This window comes from Hipposideros armiger, unplaced genomic scaffold (genome assembly GCF_001890085.2).
Source record: "Hipposideros armiger isolate ML-2016 unplaced genomic scaffold, ASM189008v1 scaffold_1486, whole genome shotgun sequence".
Taxonomy (NCBI): domain Eukaryota; kingdom Metazoa; phylum Chordata; class Mammalia; order Chiroptera; family Hipposideridae; genus Hipposideros; species Hipposideros armiger.
In genome coordinates this window covers 235,813-252,497 of record NW_017732836.1, presented here as the reverse complement: position 1 = coordinate 252,497, position 16,685 = coordinate 235,813, and the positions used below count along the sequence as shown (strand labels likewise).

The following is a 16,685-nucleotide window of genomic DNA, read 5'->3' as shown; positions in this document are numbered from 1 at the left end:
GGTAGGGGGTTCTGGAAGTGGCAAAACCACAGTGCAGCTTAGATTTCCAGAAGAGATTTTTTTTTTTTTAAACGTCGTTTAAAAAAAAAGGCTTTGTTTTCCAAAGCTCATGTGACCGCTCCCCCTCCACCCCCGCGGGCGGGGCACGGGCTCCTGCCGCTGTCGCTACTTTCTAGCCAGAAAGTTTGGATCAGCTGTTGGGCGGCGGCCACGTGACCGGCCCCGGGGATAAATTGCGCTCGCGGCAGCGCTCGGCACAGTCACTTGTCTGACCCTTTCCGCTCGACTGCAGACGTCGGAGCCAGCCCCGGAGCCAGTCCCCAGCAAGCCGAGGACCGGCAGGATGGAGCGCCCGTATCCCGACAGGCAAGTACGGGGCGGTGGGGCGGGCGGACGCCGGGCTGGCTACGGGCGCCCGGCGGGGCAGCCCCTTCCCTCCCGGTCGATCTAGACAGAGCCGGGAAGCAACGTCGCTCAACAGCGAGTCACCTTGGGCTTCGGAGTAAGGAGGAGCTGGATTGCAATCCTGCCTGTGCTCCTGGGGAAGTTAGAGGGATGCAAGGTGATTTACATGCCTGGCTTCCAGGCACCCGGCGGGGTAACCCTTGGGAGTGTCGCTATAGCATCCAACTTTGTTTTGGGTAGTATTGGGTTTTTTGAGTGTGCTTGGCGGTGCTCTCTGCTTGATCTAAGATCCCTCGGGCTGCTGGAGCCGGGATGAGAGTGTGGCTCTCTTACCAGAGCCCACTCTTGGCCGAGTCTAGCTTTCAGGAGCTGTCAAGACTTCATCGTGGCTACTGTGTCCCCATTTTACCCATAAGGGAGGCAGCGAGTCCAGGGTTCCTGGCTAGCTGGGATGGGAACCTTGGTAATCTGTCCACGTCCAAGTCTGGCCCCCTCCCCTTCTCCCAATGACTTGATCCGCGTATACAGAACAGGGGATGATGTTTCTGGAAGGGGTGCCGGAGAGAAAGGAGAAGATAACGACAATTCTGTGAGATGCCCATCAGGGTGTATGACATAAGTACAATACTTTCAGAAAGAAACTTTTTCTTGAGTAAAGCAGAGCTGCTGTACTCAGGCTTTTTAACCCAATGCTTTCATGATGAGCATTACATTATAGGGGGTCGTGAGGCTTGTACCTGAAACCTCAACAAAATAAATGAATTAAATCTTGCGTCTAAAAGTCCATCAACGCAATTAGGACGTTGCATCCGAAAGCTCACCCTGCCCACTGCTGCTTCTCCCTGGGTTGTGCTGTCCCTTCCCTCCATGGAGAATAACTGGTACCAGGATTTCCACATTGGTTCGGGGACCATCTTACACAGTATTTTCGTGACTGAAGAGTGTTGATGGGGCTGCATTTAAGGTGGCTGGGAATGTGGCCTGTGTATTATTAGATGGGAGGTTGGACTTACTTCCACTGAGAAGCCAGATAAAACGGAAATCTTGTGAAGGCTTGCCAACAGGCGAGCGGCACCCTCAGGGGCTCAGTGCCTGGAAGAACCCTGCTGACAGTCACCCGCTTGTTCACCCTCCCCGCCCTCTGCAGCATGCCCCAGGATTTGTCAGAGGCCCTGAAGGAGGCCACCAAGGAGGTGCACACCCAGGCGGAGAATGCTGAGTTCATGAGGAACTTTCAGAAGGGCCAGGTGACCCGAGAAGGCTTTAAGGTATGTGGCCTGGTGAGATCAGCCCTGGTGGGGGGAGTGACTAATTTGGGTGTGCCCAAGGCTCAGGCCAGTGGATTCAGTGGGGACGGGGGCCAGAGATGCTGAGGGACCAGATAGGCATGTCCAAGAGAATCATTTTACAGATGATGACATCGAGGCTCAGAGAGGGGAGGTGACTTACCTAAGGTCACACAGCAAATTCACAGCTGTGTAGTGTTGTGCAGGGGCTGGGGCAGTAGTGCCGTCAACTGAGCACCTGTTCCATGCTGGGTGTTTTACACACTCGATATCTAATTTTGGCTTCAACCATGATAAGCAAGAGGAGGAAGGGAAGGCTCAGAGAGGTTAAGTAACTAATGGAAGGCCACACAGCCACTAAGTAAACGGGAAAGGCTGAAGTCATGCCAAAGCTGGTCTCATTTCAGAACTTGTACTTCTGACTTAATTCTAATCTGCCTCTGAAAGCAAGGGGTAGCATGGATTTGAACCCTAGCACAACCATTTCCTAACAGTAAGACTGGACACACCTCCTCTAACCTCCCTAACGCACCTTTCCTTCATCTGTGAAGTGGAATTTCAACAGAAGGGGTTTTTTGTTTGTTTGTCTTGTTTTTTAATTGGGGAACAGTGTGTTTTTCCAGGACCCATCAGCTCCAAGTCAAGTCGTTGTTTCAATCTAGTGGTGGAGGGTGCATCTCAGTGGCCCATGTGGGGATCGAAACGGCAACCTTGGTGTTATGAGCCTGTGCTCTAACGACCTGAGCCACCCGGCTGGCCCAGCAGGGTTTTCTTAAGCACTCTCTTTAAGCTAGACATTGACTTTGCTGTTTCCCAGCTTGACTGTGAAATTCATGCAAATAGAAGGAAAGCACTTGACAAAGAACCAGACAAGTGCCAGGCAGAGGCAAGGCTTCTTCAGGTTGAATGGTGGGGATGGTGGGGGAGCTGTATCCCACCACCCCTAACACCCCTCCCTTTTGCAAACTGGGTCCTCCTCCACTTCCAACCTGAGAGGTGCTCCAGCAAAGGGAGATTTAAGGTGCAGTTCTGAGGTGGGAGTGAGGGGGTGGGGCCCCAATACAGCCTGTGGGTGCTGGGTCTAGCCGTTGCTCCCTCTTCCGCATTCTCCTTCTCCCCCTCAAAAAGATGACTTACACCCAGTTGCTGTAATGTCACCTCTGGAATATCCCATCCCCAGCCACCTTAGATTTGGATCTTGTCTCTAAGCCACTCATTTCAAAGTGTACACAAAGGTCTGTGAGAGGAGCCATTGCTCACTTGGATTATGCTGAAGGAGATGGCATTTGTCACCACGGCCTCTGATTTGAGAGCTGAGTGCCAGGCTGCACCTACGTGCCAGGCTGTGCCCAGTGCATCTTTGTACGTGTCATCCTGATTGACCCTCACCCCAGCCCCAGTTAGAACATGGTCAGATGATCCCCTTGCAGGGGAGGCAACCACGGCTTGACTTGCACAGAGTCACTCAGACCTCAAATTGCCCAGAGAGGGTGAGTGGCTCCCCTGTGGTCACACAGTTGCGGACTGGCTGAGCTGAGGTTAGATCAGGTTGGTCACACGCAAAAGCCCAGGTGATTCTGGACCAGGCGGCCTGGCTTTCTGCCCTGTTGCTGTAAAGGCTTATGACTCTGAAATAATCTGAAAACCTCAACTGGAACTTTGTCCTCCTTCAAACTCAAACTAGAATATTAATGTGTAACAGGAGTTCCTTGAGCTAAGGTACACTGGACCTGTCCCCCCAGCTCAGCATCCAGAGGTGATGGAGTTCAGAGTGGGCCTCTAGGAGTGAGTCGGGCCCGGTCACCGAGACGTTCAAAGGCCAGAGGCATCTGGGTCTCCTGTCAGCACTTTCATTCAGGACTTCCCCTGCTCCAGAGCTATGTTGGCTCCCTAGCAATGCCTGGGCTTGACTCCAGTTTCATTTCTTACTAGCTGTGCAACCTCAGCGTCTCATACCCTCTCTGAGCCTTAGTTTGCTTTTCTGTAACATGGGAACAGCTACTCGATTGGGATTTTGAGAGGATTAAGGCCACATGTTTCACCCAGAAGGATAAAAGGGTTTGGGGCTCAAACTACATGCAGAAGTTTTTATCGTGGGACACTGCCTCTGGTGGCTGTGTGGAGAGAATTGGAGAGCCGGCAGGAGGTGGGAGCCCCTGAGGGCCTCTGTGAAGGTGGCAGCGAAGGGGCTGGATGGGGGTTCTTTTACTCCACTGGAGGCCTGACCTGTTCATTCTGCTTTCAGCTGGTGATGGCATCCCTGTTCCACATCTACGAGGCCCTGGAGGAGGAGATTGAACGCAACAAGGAGAATCCCGTCTATGCGCCCCTCTACTTCCCAGAAGAGCTGCATCGGAAGGCTGCCCTGGAGCAGGACTTGGCCTTCTGGTATGGGCCCCGCTGGCAGGAGGCCATCCCCTACACACCGGCCATGAAGCGCTATGTGCAGCAACTCCAAAAGGTGGGGCGCACGGAGCCCGAGCTGCTGGTGGCCCATGCCTACACCCGCTACCTGGGCGACCTGTCCGGCGGCCAGGTGCTCAAGAAGATAGCTCAGAAGGCCCTGGACCTGCCCAGCTCCGGCGACGGCCTGGCCTTCTTCACCTTCCCCAACATCGCTAGTGCCACCAAGTTCAAGCAGCTCTATCGCTCCCGCATGAACACTCTGGAGATGACTCCTGAGGTCAGGCAGAGGGTCATCGAAGAAGCCAAGACCGCGTTCCTGCTCAACATTCAGGTGAGGGTCTGGCAGCCCAGGGCGGCCACCACCTCCCCCAGCTGCTCCTCTAAGGGACATTTCTCTTATAGCAGGGAAGGGGGCGGGGGGCTCATGGTCAAGTGCAGTGACAGAGGAGCCAGGGTTCTAGTTCTGCCACTTAGTGGCTGGGTGATCTTGGGCAAATCCCTTAATCCCTCTGTACCTCAGTTTCTGCATTTGTAACATGGGGATAGAAGCGTATATACCTTTTAGAGATCTTGTGAGGGTTAAAGGAATTGCTACCAGTAAAGTCCCCATAAGCAGGGCCTGGTGCAGGGTCAGTCCTCTGATGTTAACTGCTGTTCATGTGGGGCGTGAGCGCCACAGTTGTAGCACTCGGTGACAACCCTCGAGCTGTGCGTGTGCTTGCGTGTTGCCAGGTTGGCACAGCAGAGGGTACAGGTGCTGTGGGCGTGGCCTCTGCCCTCCAGGGCCTCTCAGCCCAGCCAGGGAGGCTTGATGCAGCTTTCTGTAGGTGCCTCAAGCCCAGGGGGAAGGTGGGCATTGAGAAAACCCAGAAGGATGAGCTCTTGGGCAGAGCTGGGGGTGGGTGTCCTGAGTGGGGGGTGACGTCCCTTCTAACCCGGATGTTGTAGAAACCTGTCACTCGCCCCTCACCTGGAGGTGCTATGGATGGAGACGGGGGCACCTAGCTCATGGCCTCCTGGCTCCCTGCTCCCAGCCTGGGACTTCAGCAGAGACTGGTCCAAGCATTTGTTATGGGACAAAGCCCCTCCCTTGCAGTTCCCTAAACAATAACAAACCAAACCTGGTCAATCTTCCAAGAAAACCTGTGTCTGAGGGGTTGGGAGCCAGTGCCCGACTGGCTGGCTATCTCTTGCCAGCTGACCTCCTGGTGAGCCTCGGTCCATCCACTTAACCCTCCGGTAGCTGCTGCTCCCTCGTTGCAAACCTTGGCTACTGAACGCCATGAAACACGCTTTCCAAGGGTGACTCTCACAAAGAAAAATGGTGAAGAAAGCAGGGTGCAGAAGGCTGCATAGACTTGGGTACCACTCAGGAGGGACACAGGAGAAGGCCATGCATGGTGACAGTGAACCCTAAATTCAGGATGGGTATTACTGGGGAGCATCTGGGGAAAGCAGGCAAGTGGCTCAAATGTACTTGTAACATCTTATCTCTTAAGCTGGGTCCAAGGGTACACGAACATTCAATATTTTTCTTACGATTCTGTTATGTCCTAAATGTTTCATAACAAACTTCAGATCCCACTGTTGGTCAGTGCCATCTCGCACTGATACAGGCCTGTGCGTCTTCTGTCTTTCAGCTGTTCGAGGAGTTGCAGGAGTGGCTGACCCAGAAAGCTGAGGACCAGAGCCCCTCGCAAGCACCAGGGCTTCGCCAGCGGGCGGGCAGCAGGGCACAAGGTGAGCGCCTCCGGGGAGCAGCGCTTCCTCTGGGCTCTGCTGGAGGGGCACATGGCCCAGCGTTCTTCTGACTCCAGCATCACTTGACTCTTCTGTCGTTTGAATGTTTTAAATGAGAGGTGGGGTGCAGGCAAAAAAGGGCATGGGGTTAACTTCCAGTGTGTGACTCTGGGCACGCTGTGTAACCTCTCTCTACCTCAGTTTCCCCAACTCCAAAACCAAGGGAGGTTGAGCTAGTTCTTGTTTATTGGCTCAGAAGTAGAGACGCACATAGGGCCGGCCGAGTGGCTCAGTTGGTTAAGAGCTCGCTCAAGAGTTTGAGCTCTGAGCAACAGCGGTTCGAGTCCAGCCCGAGCTGAGCAGCCGCTGAGCTGCCAACAGGTAGCAGGATGGCTCAGCTAAAAAAAAAAAAAGAAGTAGAGACGCACAGAGAAGACCCCTGGGAAGTCAGAGGCAAAGTCCACTTAATTTAGGCTCCTTTGGGGGCCCTTTAATGGTTCCTGAGCTGAGACCTCTGACATGGGGCAGGGGTCTGGGACTGGTTCTTGCTGTTACACCGCCATGGGATGCTAGGAAGACACACAATCTCTGGGTCTTGTTGTGTTGGTCCCTCCCTCACGTGCCTCAGAGTTATTGAAGCTGTGTCTGTGCTGAGAGAATGTCTGGGAAACATCCCAAAAGACCAAAATGCTCCACAAAATGGATGCTCACCGAGCCTAACACAGGCGTGGCGGGAGTGCGGCTTTGGGAGTGGGTTGAGGGGAGAGGTGAAACTCACTGCCTGCTTGGCAGCTTCCATTAAGTCTTCATGGCTCTTGGTGCCACCCTGACCCCCTGCCTTGTGGCTTTCCCACACGTGCCAGGACCACATGGACCCCTCTGTTGGCTAGTTGGCGGGGTGAGGCAAAGTTGCCCTGATGGCACCAGTTCTCAGCATGTGGTCCCCTGGAGTCCCCCTGGAGGGCGTGGTCTCCCAATGTGGGCTGGCTGAAAACGGAAGACTAGACGGCGTGGAGAGATAGTAAGCTCCCTGTCTTTGGAGGTATTCAAGCAGTGGCTAGAGGGCTACCTGTTTGTGCTGTAATAGAATTCTGGCATTGAGTGGGACTGTACGAGACTGCCGAGGCCCTTCTGCTGTGTTTTCCTGTGACATCAGACATCCCACCTCTGTCCACCTGTGGTTGACATTGACCCCCTTTCTCTTTCAGACTCCACTCCCACCGAGACACCCAGAGGGAAGCCGCAGCTCAACATCCTCTCCCAGGCACCGCTAGTCCGATGGGTCCTAACATTCAGCTTTCTGGTGGCAACGGTTGCCATGGGGCTTTACGCCATGTGAATGCACGCATGTTGGCCCCTGGGGCCATGAACTCTGTCCAGCGGAGGACCCTCTTTCTAGAGAGGGAAAATCTCAACTGGCTTCCTTCCCTGGGGCATGGGGGGGCTGTCAGCACAACCCCTCCCCCCATCCCTCTCTGGAAAGGAAGGAGTCTTAGGTGTCTTCCTAACCAAATGCACATCCAGCCAATGACCTGAATTTCCAGAGTGGGATGAGGGGTCCTGCCCAGCCCTCAGAACACTCCCCTCCCCCACTCCTGGAGCAGAGCCCAGAAGAAGTAGCCGGAAGTAGCAGCTGTCCTGAACCTCCAAAGGCCCTGGGTTCATGGTCTCCTTGTTGACTTGCCATGACCTCTTTCCCCATGGGCCATGGCAAAATTCATATAAATGTGCAAAGATGTTATGTCTTGTGTTTGTCTTGTTTTTGTTGGAGCCACTTTTTGTTCCCAGCTCAGCCTGAACTGTGGTATTTTGTTGTGTTCTGTTTTTTTTATAACAGGGTAAGGGGTGGGTGGGGGGTGGGGAGAGAGGTGTTTTTAACAGTACTGTGGCCTTGGTCCCTAACTTTTGTGTGAAATAATAAACTATGTTGCCTGATATAACTTGAAGTGTTTTTCTTGGGCTGTCACCCTTGGGGAACTGACTTTTTCCTCACTTGCTTCTTGAATGTCTGGAGGGGAGAAAGGGATGAAGGTGTGGGTGGCAGGAGCCTGTTTTGGATGTTCTGTTCTGTTGAGAATGGGTTGGGGGGTGAGCTTTAAGCAGTTGGGTGAACCTTTGTGGTGAACCCTGCTTGATGCAAGGCTCACCTTTACTGAGGATAGCGTTGCCTTGTTAGGCTGAAATGCAGCAGATTCAGGGATAAAATCTGAGTGTTACCCAGTGAATGTTAGGGACTAGCATGAGGTCCCTGGGTTCAAGGCCCTGCTCCTCCACTCGGCAGCTCTGCCTGTGAGGTTAATTATTGACCTCTCTGGGTGCTCAGTTGTGTCACCTGTAACATGAATACAGTCAGACCTACCTCACCTGCCTGAGAAGCAAATGAGATGCATGTAAAATGCCGACCTTGTACATTAGCCCCTGTTATGAAAATGAGAGAGATGAGGGTCTGTGATCCTTGCTAAGTGATTCTTGTACTGGGAGTCACCTCGCCTACGTCATCTCATTTAATCCTCACAGCAAATCTGTGAGGAGTGGTACCACTCTGAGGGTGAGGAAGGATTTACCCCAGGTCTCCTCCGCTCTAACCCAAGCCTTTTCCTTAAGTCATGAAAGCCACTGGAATATTGAAAATGCAGGCTCCCAATCCGGGACAGGGAAAGCCCCTCGCTGAAGGTGTATTCAGGAGCCCAGGGGACAAGGCGTTTCCTTAGACAACTAATAGTATGTGAGGACAGGAAGTCAGAAGGTCCTTCGTCCCTGGTCCTGGTTTTGTCACTAAGTCTGGAACCTTGGACAAGTCACTTCAAGTCTCCTTTATTCATTGACAAAAGGAGAACTGTACACCTACTCCAGGGGTGTCCTATCCCCAGCCAGTGAATGGCGGCACCCGAGTCACCCAGATATGCCTGGGCCCCCACCCTGAGAGGTTCTGATTCCGGAAGCCTGGGGCTGGGTCCTGGAATCCTATTTATAACAGGCTCCCGGGGAGATTCCGAAGGGCAGCCAGGAACAGGAGCCACTGTTTGTGAGACGGTGGGTGCGAAGGGTGGGCATTCAAATAGCAACTATATATTCAAAAAGCTCTGCCCACCTTGGGCTCAGTTTCCAGTTTTCTGTGAAAGGGGCATGATATTCACTGTAGTGATGAAGGGAGGGAATGAGAGAGGGGGGAGAGAAACCATCTTGAATTCTACTCATAGGAAAATGGTTAAATAATTTGCATTCTATTCACACTGGAAAATTAAGTCGCTGTTAAATAGAGTGAGTTCAATCTGTCTCCACCCAGAGGGACTTCCGTGCTGAACTAATGAGAAAAGCCAGTTTCAGATTTACTTGGTATAATTTTTATACACTGCAAAAATACACGTTTTAAACATGGCTTGTGAATACACGTTTGTGTGAATGTGGCAGACAATAAAAAGTTCTTGTTGGGGGGACAGAAATGAAGAAGAAAATTATGCAGCCCTTGTGGCTGCTTGAGAATGAGACGAGTTTTGCCAAATATTCCTATTTTTCAAGCTAAGTCGGGAATCCGGTCGTGAATTTTCGCAAATTTTAAGCATTTCCAAATAATGTAAAATCTACAATAAAAAAAAAAAATCTCATTTGAATCTAAGAAAACATCCTTCAGTCCTAAGTTTGGTAAGATTTTGGTCCCAGAGACGTTGAGACCAGAGGTGACTTGTGTCTGATCTGTCTGATCCATTTCCAACTTTTAGATGAGTGTGTTACTGTGAGAACACGGAGCAGGGGTGCAGGTGGCCGCGCCTCCGCCCCCCCCCAACCCCAGCCGCTAGGGGGCAGCACGTAGTTCTCAGGGACATGTAGCTTCTGAAGCCTTGATTCTTTCACCCTGTGGCTCTGAAAGGAGTTATTTTCTCAAGAGATTTTAGAAAGGCTCGAGAGGAATACACAAGACTCCTCAGTACGCCCGCGCAGTCCCTCGGCCCGAAAACCCACCCCTCCGCCATCTTTGCGCCCAGCCCCGCCTCTCCCCTTCCCATCATAAATTTCGCGCCAAATTGCCCGCCATACAAAATGGAGCCCGGAAGGAGGCCGGGAGTCCTGACGTCATGAGGCCCTCAGCCAATCCGCTCCGGTTACCAACCCTGGAGGCGGGGCTCGAGGGCGCAGAGCGGTCCAATCAATGGCCGCGGGGCCCCGGCGAACCAATTGGGGCACAGCAGCCGCGGCGTCCGAACGCGGCTTCTCGCTTTTCCCGCGAAACTCGGCGGAGAGCGTGGGGTTGCTTGTCTCTCCGAATCCGTGGAGTGCCGGAAGGGAGAGGTGAGACCGGTGGAACCGGGGAGTGGGGACCCGGGAGCAGGCCCCACAGGGGGGTCGGGTAGGCGTATGAATTTGGGGGTGCTGTAAGGATGGGCAGGGGTATCTCCTGGGAGAACTGGGGTCAGGGTCCCCCACCTCTGAATCGAGACACCCCCGCCTCGCATTCGGAGCCGAGAACCTAGGCGTCGGTCGCCGCGCGCTGCTGCCCCCAGTCTGCTCCAGCCCTTTTTCCCCGCCAGGAGCAGTCATGTCAGGCTTCGATGACCTCGGCGTTTTCTACAGCGACAGCTTCGGGGGTGACACCGCGGCCAATGAGGGACAGGCTCGCAAATCGCAGCTGCAGAGGCGCTTCAAGGAGTTCCTGCGTCAGTACCGAGTGGGCACCGACCGCACCGGCTTCACCTTCAAATACAGGTGCGAGCTGGAATGGGGAGGAGAGGAGATGGGCCTACAAACCCCTCTGCTTGAGCTGGGCACGTCTGCACGCAGAGCCTTCAGTGGCACATGGCTTTATATATTTTATACCTGAAGTTAGCTTCCGAGTGAGCCATCTGTTGAATGGGCCTCCACCAACCCAGCTGGAGCCACTGGGGCCCTTTGATTCATTTTCCATTTCTTGTTTCTATTTGTCTGCTTCTTACTGTCCTTACATACACTGTCAGAGATCCTTCCTTAACCCTAGTTCTCTATGGGTACAATAGAAGTGGGAGTTATGATTCACATCGTTCATTCATTCATTCATTCTGCTCTTGTAACCTCTGTTGATTACCTGCTGCATGCCAGGCACTGTTCCAGGTGCTACAGCACCGGATGATCTGGGCTAGGTCCCTGCTCCTAGTAATGGTACAACCTATGACATCATGCCAAATCATCGTAGGCCCCTTCAAAAGTAGAGAGCGTGAGTTTGCGGGTCCAGGCTCGGGTGGAGTGACTTCCAAGTGACAGTCTCTCTGGGCCTCAGTTTTTTTCATCAGTAAAATGGGCATAGCCGTTTCTGCTTCCGTTGATGCATGCACCAGCTAGCATTGATCACCTATGTGCTAGACACTGCTAGACGCTGAGATGACAAACGCGCGAAAAGATTCTCCTACTGCTTGCCTCCATGAGGTCAGTGGGAGCAAGGCACAAATTAGGCAGCGATCATCACCTCAAAGGAGGACTGTAAAAGAGGAGCTGGGGAAGACTTCCAGAGGAGCCAAAGTTCTGGGTGACCCTTGAGCTGAGAGAAGAGGCGTGGTGCGGGAGGCATTCCAGATGGCAGTTGCATGGGCAGAGGTGAGGGGTGGCCCGTTACAGCAAGGGGCTCTCTGGGCCAGACCGGCTGCTTTACATGGCTTCCAGGCATAAGGTAGAAGAGGATGAGGCCTGAGATGAAGCTGGGGAGCAGGCTCTGCGTAGGTCCATGGTCCCCAATGTGTTTTTGGGACAGTAGCCTCATGGAATGCTCTGTAAAAAGGATCTGTGGTGGTGGACAAGACAGACACGATGTCTGCTCCCGTGTGTCTCCCCAAGTTCTGGGGTGTGTGCCTTGTTAGTTTCCCAAGAGAGTGTTGAAACATCCTTCCACAGAGCTTTCTTTGGAGGCTGCCTCTGCTCGCAGTAGGGACCCTTTCAGAACCACCTGGAATTCGATGTGTGTTTGGGGAGAGAAGTGGAGCAGTGTTGGTGATGGTGAGGGCAGATTCAGGGTACAGGTGCCCCTCAGCCAGGGTTGGTTGCTCTTGTCTGCCACCTTCACCCTGGCATCTGCTCCCTCCAGGGATGAACTCAAGCGGCATTATAACCTGGGGGAATACTGGATCGAGGTGGAGATGGAGGACCTGGCCAGTTTTGATGAGGACCTGGCTGACTTCTTGTATAAGCAGCCAACCGAGCATTTGCAGCTGGTGAGTGGGACCCTGCCTTTGCACCCCCCAGGGCCGGCCCTGCCCCAGTCACTAACAGCCTGTCCCCTTCCTTCTCTCTAGCTGGAGGAAGCTGCCAAGGAGGTGGCTGACGAGGTGACCCGGCCCCGGCCCGTTGGTGAGGAGGTGCTCCAGGACATCCAGGTCCTGCTCAAGTCGGATGCCAGCCCGTCCAGCATTCGTAGCCTGAAGGTGGGTTTGCGTAGAGGCCGGTCAGAGGGTGGCAGTGGCTACTGCATCGTGCACAGGGGCTTTGGAAACAGGCAGACGTGAGTGCCAGCTGTGTGACCCAGAACAGCTCACTTGACCTTTCTGAGCCTGTTTCCATTTCTGTAAAATTAACTCGGACAAATGTTTATGGCGCTCCTCTTATGCTCAAGGCATTGAGTTGGGTCCTGGAGAAAATGATGAACCGAACGACAAGCCCCTATCCCCCTGGGGGGATAAACCCATGATAATTTCAGATTATCGTAAGTGCAGTGGAAGAAATCAAGAAGGTGATGAGTAGTGTGGGGGCCCCTCTGATATAGAGAAGGCTTTTTTGAGGAGGTGATACCTGAGTAGAGAGCTGAGGATGAGAACGAGCAGCAGGCAAACACATGGGGGGGGGGGAGTGAGGTGGCAACAGCTAGTGCAGAGCCTGAGAGGTGAGGAGGGCATGGGATGTTCAAGGCCACGTTGAAAGCCAGCCAGCGTGGCTGAAGAGTGATGAGGCAACCGGAGAGGTTGGCAGAACCTGTCTGTTATCTAGTCATTATTCTGTTTTATTCAGCAAGTACTGAGCGGCTGCTGCAGTCCGGGCTCTGGGCTAGACCCTCGCTATGAGCAAACAGGATCTCTTTCCCATGGAGCTTACAGGGAGAAACAGACAAGGAGCATTGACATGATTTCAGGAACTGGGATATGATTCATGAAGAAAGGAAAACGGGCAACGTGACAGTGGCCGAGGGAGGTGGATGGTGGTTGGAGAAGGCCTCTCTGAGGAAGTGCTGTTGGAGTGAGTCTGAGTGATTGACAGCTGGGGAGGAGCATTCCAGGCTCAAGGAGAAGCAGCTCAAAGGCCTGAGGTGGGGACATGGCATGTTTCAAGGAACAGGAAGAAGCCGTGTGGCCGGACCCCAGGGAGTGGGGGCTGGGGGAAAGGAAGGGAGGAAGTGGGTGAAGAGGCCAGATGGCTAGGCCTTCCCCGCTGTGGAAAGGAGCTTGGAGGTTTGAATTGCGGTAGGAAACCCATGGAGCGTTATTTAGAACAGGCTGATTCTGTTTTTAAAAGGTTCCTCTGTCGGCTGTGTGGAAGGAGAAGTTATACAATAGACAGGAGTGGAAGCCAGGAGAGCAGTGAGGAGGAAGTGGTGGTCATGACGTCAGTTCTGTCATAACATCGTGAGAAACAAATGAAACGATGCATGTGGCTGTGCTTGAGCTCTGCAGTGGTACCCAAATGTCACCCCTTCAGCTAATGTCACCTCCTCATTGTGCACTGCACCCGCAAGGCCATGCTCTGGTCTCTGCTCGAATCCCTGCAGTCCAGCTCTGTCGGTGTCCCTGTCACGCCTGCCTTGGTTAGCACGATGGCAGGTCTGTTCAGAAGCGGGTTGTGGACTCGAGGCTGTGGAGCGTGGTGGCTTCATCTCTGCATGTCCCGTACCAGGGAGCGGCTCTGGGACCAAGTTTGGAACCACACTGAGCAGCCCACGTTTTGTCTGTCTGTGGGAGTGGCACTGGACTTGTTTTGCGGGGCAACTGTTTCATCAGAGGTGCCAGCCTCAGTGCCGCCCAGGACAGGCTTCCTGTTCTCAGACTCACTGGAAAATAGCGAACGGCCTATGACGAGGAGGACCCCGCTCTAGAAGGATCACTTGTCAGGAACAGCTGAGAGGGAGGGGCCAAGGCAGCCGCAGTCCTTTCCAAGGCTGGAATTCTGGAGTGCCAAAATACCTGCAGCTTTGTAGACTGTGTTCCAAAAAAACATGCTCTGGTTGTTTTCAACAGTTCAGTGTCCCCCCCGGGCCATGACAGGCACCTGTTGCTCTGGCCACATTGACCAAAGAGGGGCCCGGCCTCCTTCCGGTTTCTCCGCTTGTCGTCTCCAGGCTTTGCAGAGGGCATATGAACCTGTAGCTTGGCTTGTCTGTCCCAGGAAAGCCACTGGGACTGGGGAGAAGAGAGATGAAAGGAAGAATTGTTGTTTGCTTTTTATTGTAAAATATCAGCACAAAGATAGAGAGAGAATAGTGTAACGAATCCTGTGTATCTTTATCTAGATTTAATGGTTCTTAACATTTTGCCTTACTTGCTTTTTTTTTTTTTTTGGCTAAAGTATTTTACAGTAAGTTATAGATATGGCACTTTAGCCCTAAATATTTCAGTATGCATTAAAAAAAAAATCTTCATACATAATCTCTGGTGTCCTTGGCTCCCTTTAACCAAGTATCTCCTGATGGCTCTCTTGCAGTCAGACATGATGTCACACCTGGTGAAGATCCCCGGCATCGTCATCGCGGCCTCTGGGGTCCGCGCCAAGGCCACCCGCATCTCCATCCAGTGCCGCAGCTGCCGCAACACCCTCACCAACATCGCCATGCGCCCTGGCCTAGAGGGCTATGCCCTGCCCAGGAAGTGCAACACGTGAGTAGCCCTCGAGCGGCCTCCAGGGACTGGGGAGGTGACCTCTGAGGTGCCGTGAAGGATGAGGACGCTGCAGGGGACGGGCTGGCGCAGGGGTTGCCGGATGGAGCCCTGGGGCTCAAGGCTGTGGACCCAGCCAGGTGTTCCTCTGCATTTGGTGACTGCGCCCACCTCCCCCAGCAGGACGCCCAGACAACCTGTGCGGGGAACCCACTGTTGGGCGAGTAAAGCAGCCCAGGGCAGTGAGTCTGCCTGGAGTCTCCTGGAGCAAGTGGTGGCCAGATGCGAGGGCCCAGGAACACAGCCACTCATTTACACACTGCTGTGACCACACTTGCACTGCAGAGGCAGAGTGTGTAGCCTCTTGGCCCACAGAAGTGAGGATACCTGCTGTGTGGCCCCTACAGAAAACGCAGTGGAGCCCTGATCTGAAGGGCCCGCCCTCTCGCCCTTTCTTGGCACCTGCTTGTTCCTCCTGAGCTTCTTGACCTGAAGGTTGCAGTGCCCCAGGGCTCAGCCACACTTCCTGTTCCCACACTCAGTCCCTAGGTGGTCTCGGACTTTAAATACTGTCGCTGTACAGAGACTCAAATGTGTATATTTCCGTTGAACGCCAGACTCATGTCAGCTGCCTGCCAGACACCCCCACGAGGTGTCTAATGGGCGTTGCAGATTTGAGCATGTACCACATCCCACACTGAACTTGCATCCCATCCCCAGACCTGCCCTTCCATAGCCCTCAATCTCACCCCAAAATGGAAACGCCATCTTTTCAGATGTTCAGGCCCAAATCCTTGGTCCTCAATGTTTCTTTCCATCTTGCATGTAAATAGGAAGTCCTTGGCACCTAGAACAGTGCCTGACAGTAGTAGGTGCTTTGTGATGATATTGTTGTAATGGTTGAACGACGCCTTCACTCCATAAGGGTATATTGAGGCTTACACTCAGCATGGTCGACAGGTGCCCAGACCCTCACGGAGAGATGGGATTTGAGTGGGGGTTTAACAAGGTCATGGGCAATCCAGACCCTCAATACCTGTGGGGACACTGAGACCACACGAGGGGGCTTGTTTACCTTGGAGAGTCAGGCCTGGAGCAGGTCTCCCCACTCCTGATTGGTGCACAGTCCCCACAGAGCCACCCCCCCTTTCAGAGCCTTTTCCCAGCTTAGGTAGGAGACCCTTAACCTTCTGCTGGCCGTGTCTCGTTGCTGACTTCTGAGATGGGCTCCCCAGGTTCTCAGGATGGCTCTGGTGACTCTCTTCTCCTGCCCCCGTACAGGGATCAGGCGGGACGCCCCCAGTGCCCGCTGGACCCATACTTCATCATGCCAGACAAGTGTAAGTGTGTGGACTTCCAGACCCTGAAGCTGCAGGAGCTGCCTGATGCAGTGCCCCATGGCGAGATGCCCAGACACGTGCAGCTGTACTGTGACAGGTGAGGCGGACGGGCTGGCATCCGTGAGGGTGTGTCCCAGCTGTGGACTGGCCAGTGTGCTGGCTTGGGGAGGAGAGGATGGCTGGTTCAGGACACATGCCTGATGAGTCCCATACGCTTCCCTCATCTCATCTCCCCATAACCTGCAGGGGCACGTCAGCCCACACTCTGCAGATGAGGACCTTTAACTGACCCAGTGAGTGGAGGAGCTCTGAGCCTGTGTTCTTCCTGGGAGAGTCGCGCCAGCCCTCTTAGAACTGGGAGGCACAGCTAGAGAGCCAGCAGCTGTGAGAGCCTCTTCCCAGCCTGCCCTCGCCCCCAGCTTTCTGATAAGAGCCTCCCTTGGATTTTGCTGAGTGGTTGGGAAAGGGGAGAGGGTGCTAGGCTGGGGCCTGGTCCCCTCACGGTGACCTGGATGGGAGGCTTGGAGATGTTGACTAGGATCCTCACCTGGGGCTGGCACACCCTGACATTTCATAGGAAGGCGTTCTGTACGTGTACATTTCTCTGGGGAGCCACGGGCTTCATGAGCTTCAGCAGTGGCAGTAGAAGGTGTAGACGTCAGACCCTCCAGCGGGTGACGTGAGCCTGC

At 53.8% G+C, this 16,685-nt stretch overlaps 2 protein-coding genes across 3 annotated transcripts in view; both read left to right on the top strand.

The window, feature by feature from the left end:
* Nucleotides 1-238: 238 nt before the first annotated feature.
* HMOX1 (heme oxygenase 1) lies at nt 239-7,689 on the top strand. Its single transcript, XM_019634058.1, has 5 exons — nt 239-366; nt 1,553-1,673; nt 3,937-4,428; nt 5,738-5,837; nt 7,046-7,689. The coding sequence occupies exons 1-5, from the start codon at nt 344-346 to the stop codon at nt 7,174-7,176; spliced, it is 867 nt and encodes a 288-aa protein (XP_019489603.1). The 5' UTR covers nt 239-343; the 3' UTR covers nt 7,177-7,689.
* A 2,350-nt stretch (nt 7,690-10,039) lies between these two features.
* Nucleotides 10,040-16,685, top strand: part of MCM5 (minichromosome maintenance complex component 5) — a 19,310-nt gene continuing 12,664 nt past the window's right edge. Inside the window, exons 1-6 of one of the 2 annotated variants that reach the window (XM_019634060.1) lie at nt 10,040-10,124; nt 10,364-10,538; nt 11,884-12,010; nt 12,092-12,220; nt 14,484-14,656; nt 15,938-16,093. In XM_019634060.1, the coding sequence (XP_019489605.1) occupies nt 10,372-10,538; nt 11,884-12,010; nt 12,092-12,220; nt 14,484-14,656; nt 15,938-16,093 (752 nt within the window). In that variant the 5' untranslated portion in view covers nt 10,040-10,124; nt 10,364-10,371. The remainder of the gene's footprint in view (nt 10,125-10,363; nt 10,539-11,883; nt 12,011-12,091; nt 12,221-14,483; nt 14,657-15,937; nt 16,094-16,685) is intronic. The other variant, XM_019634061.1, reaches the window with a different exon arrangement.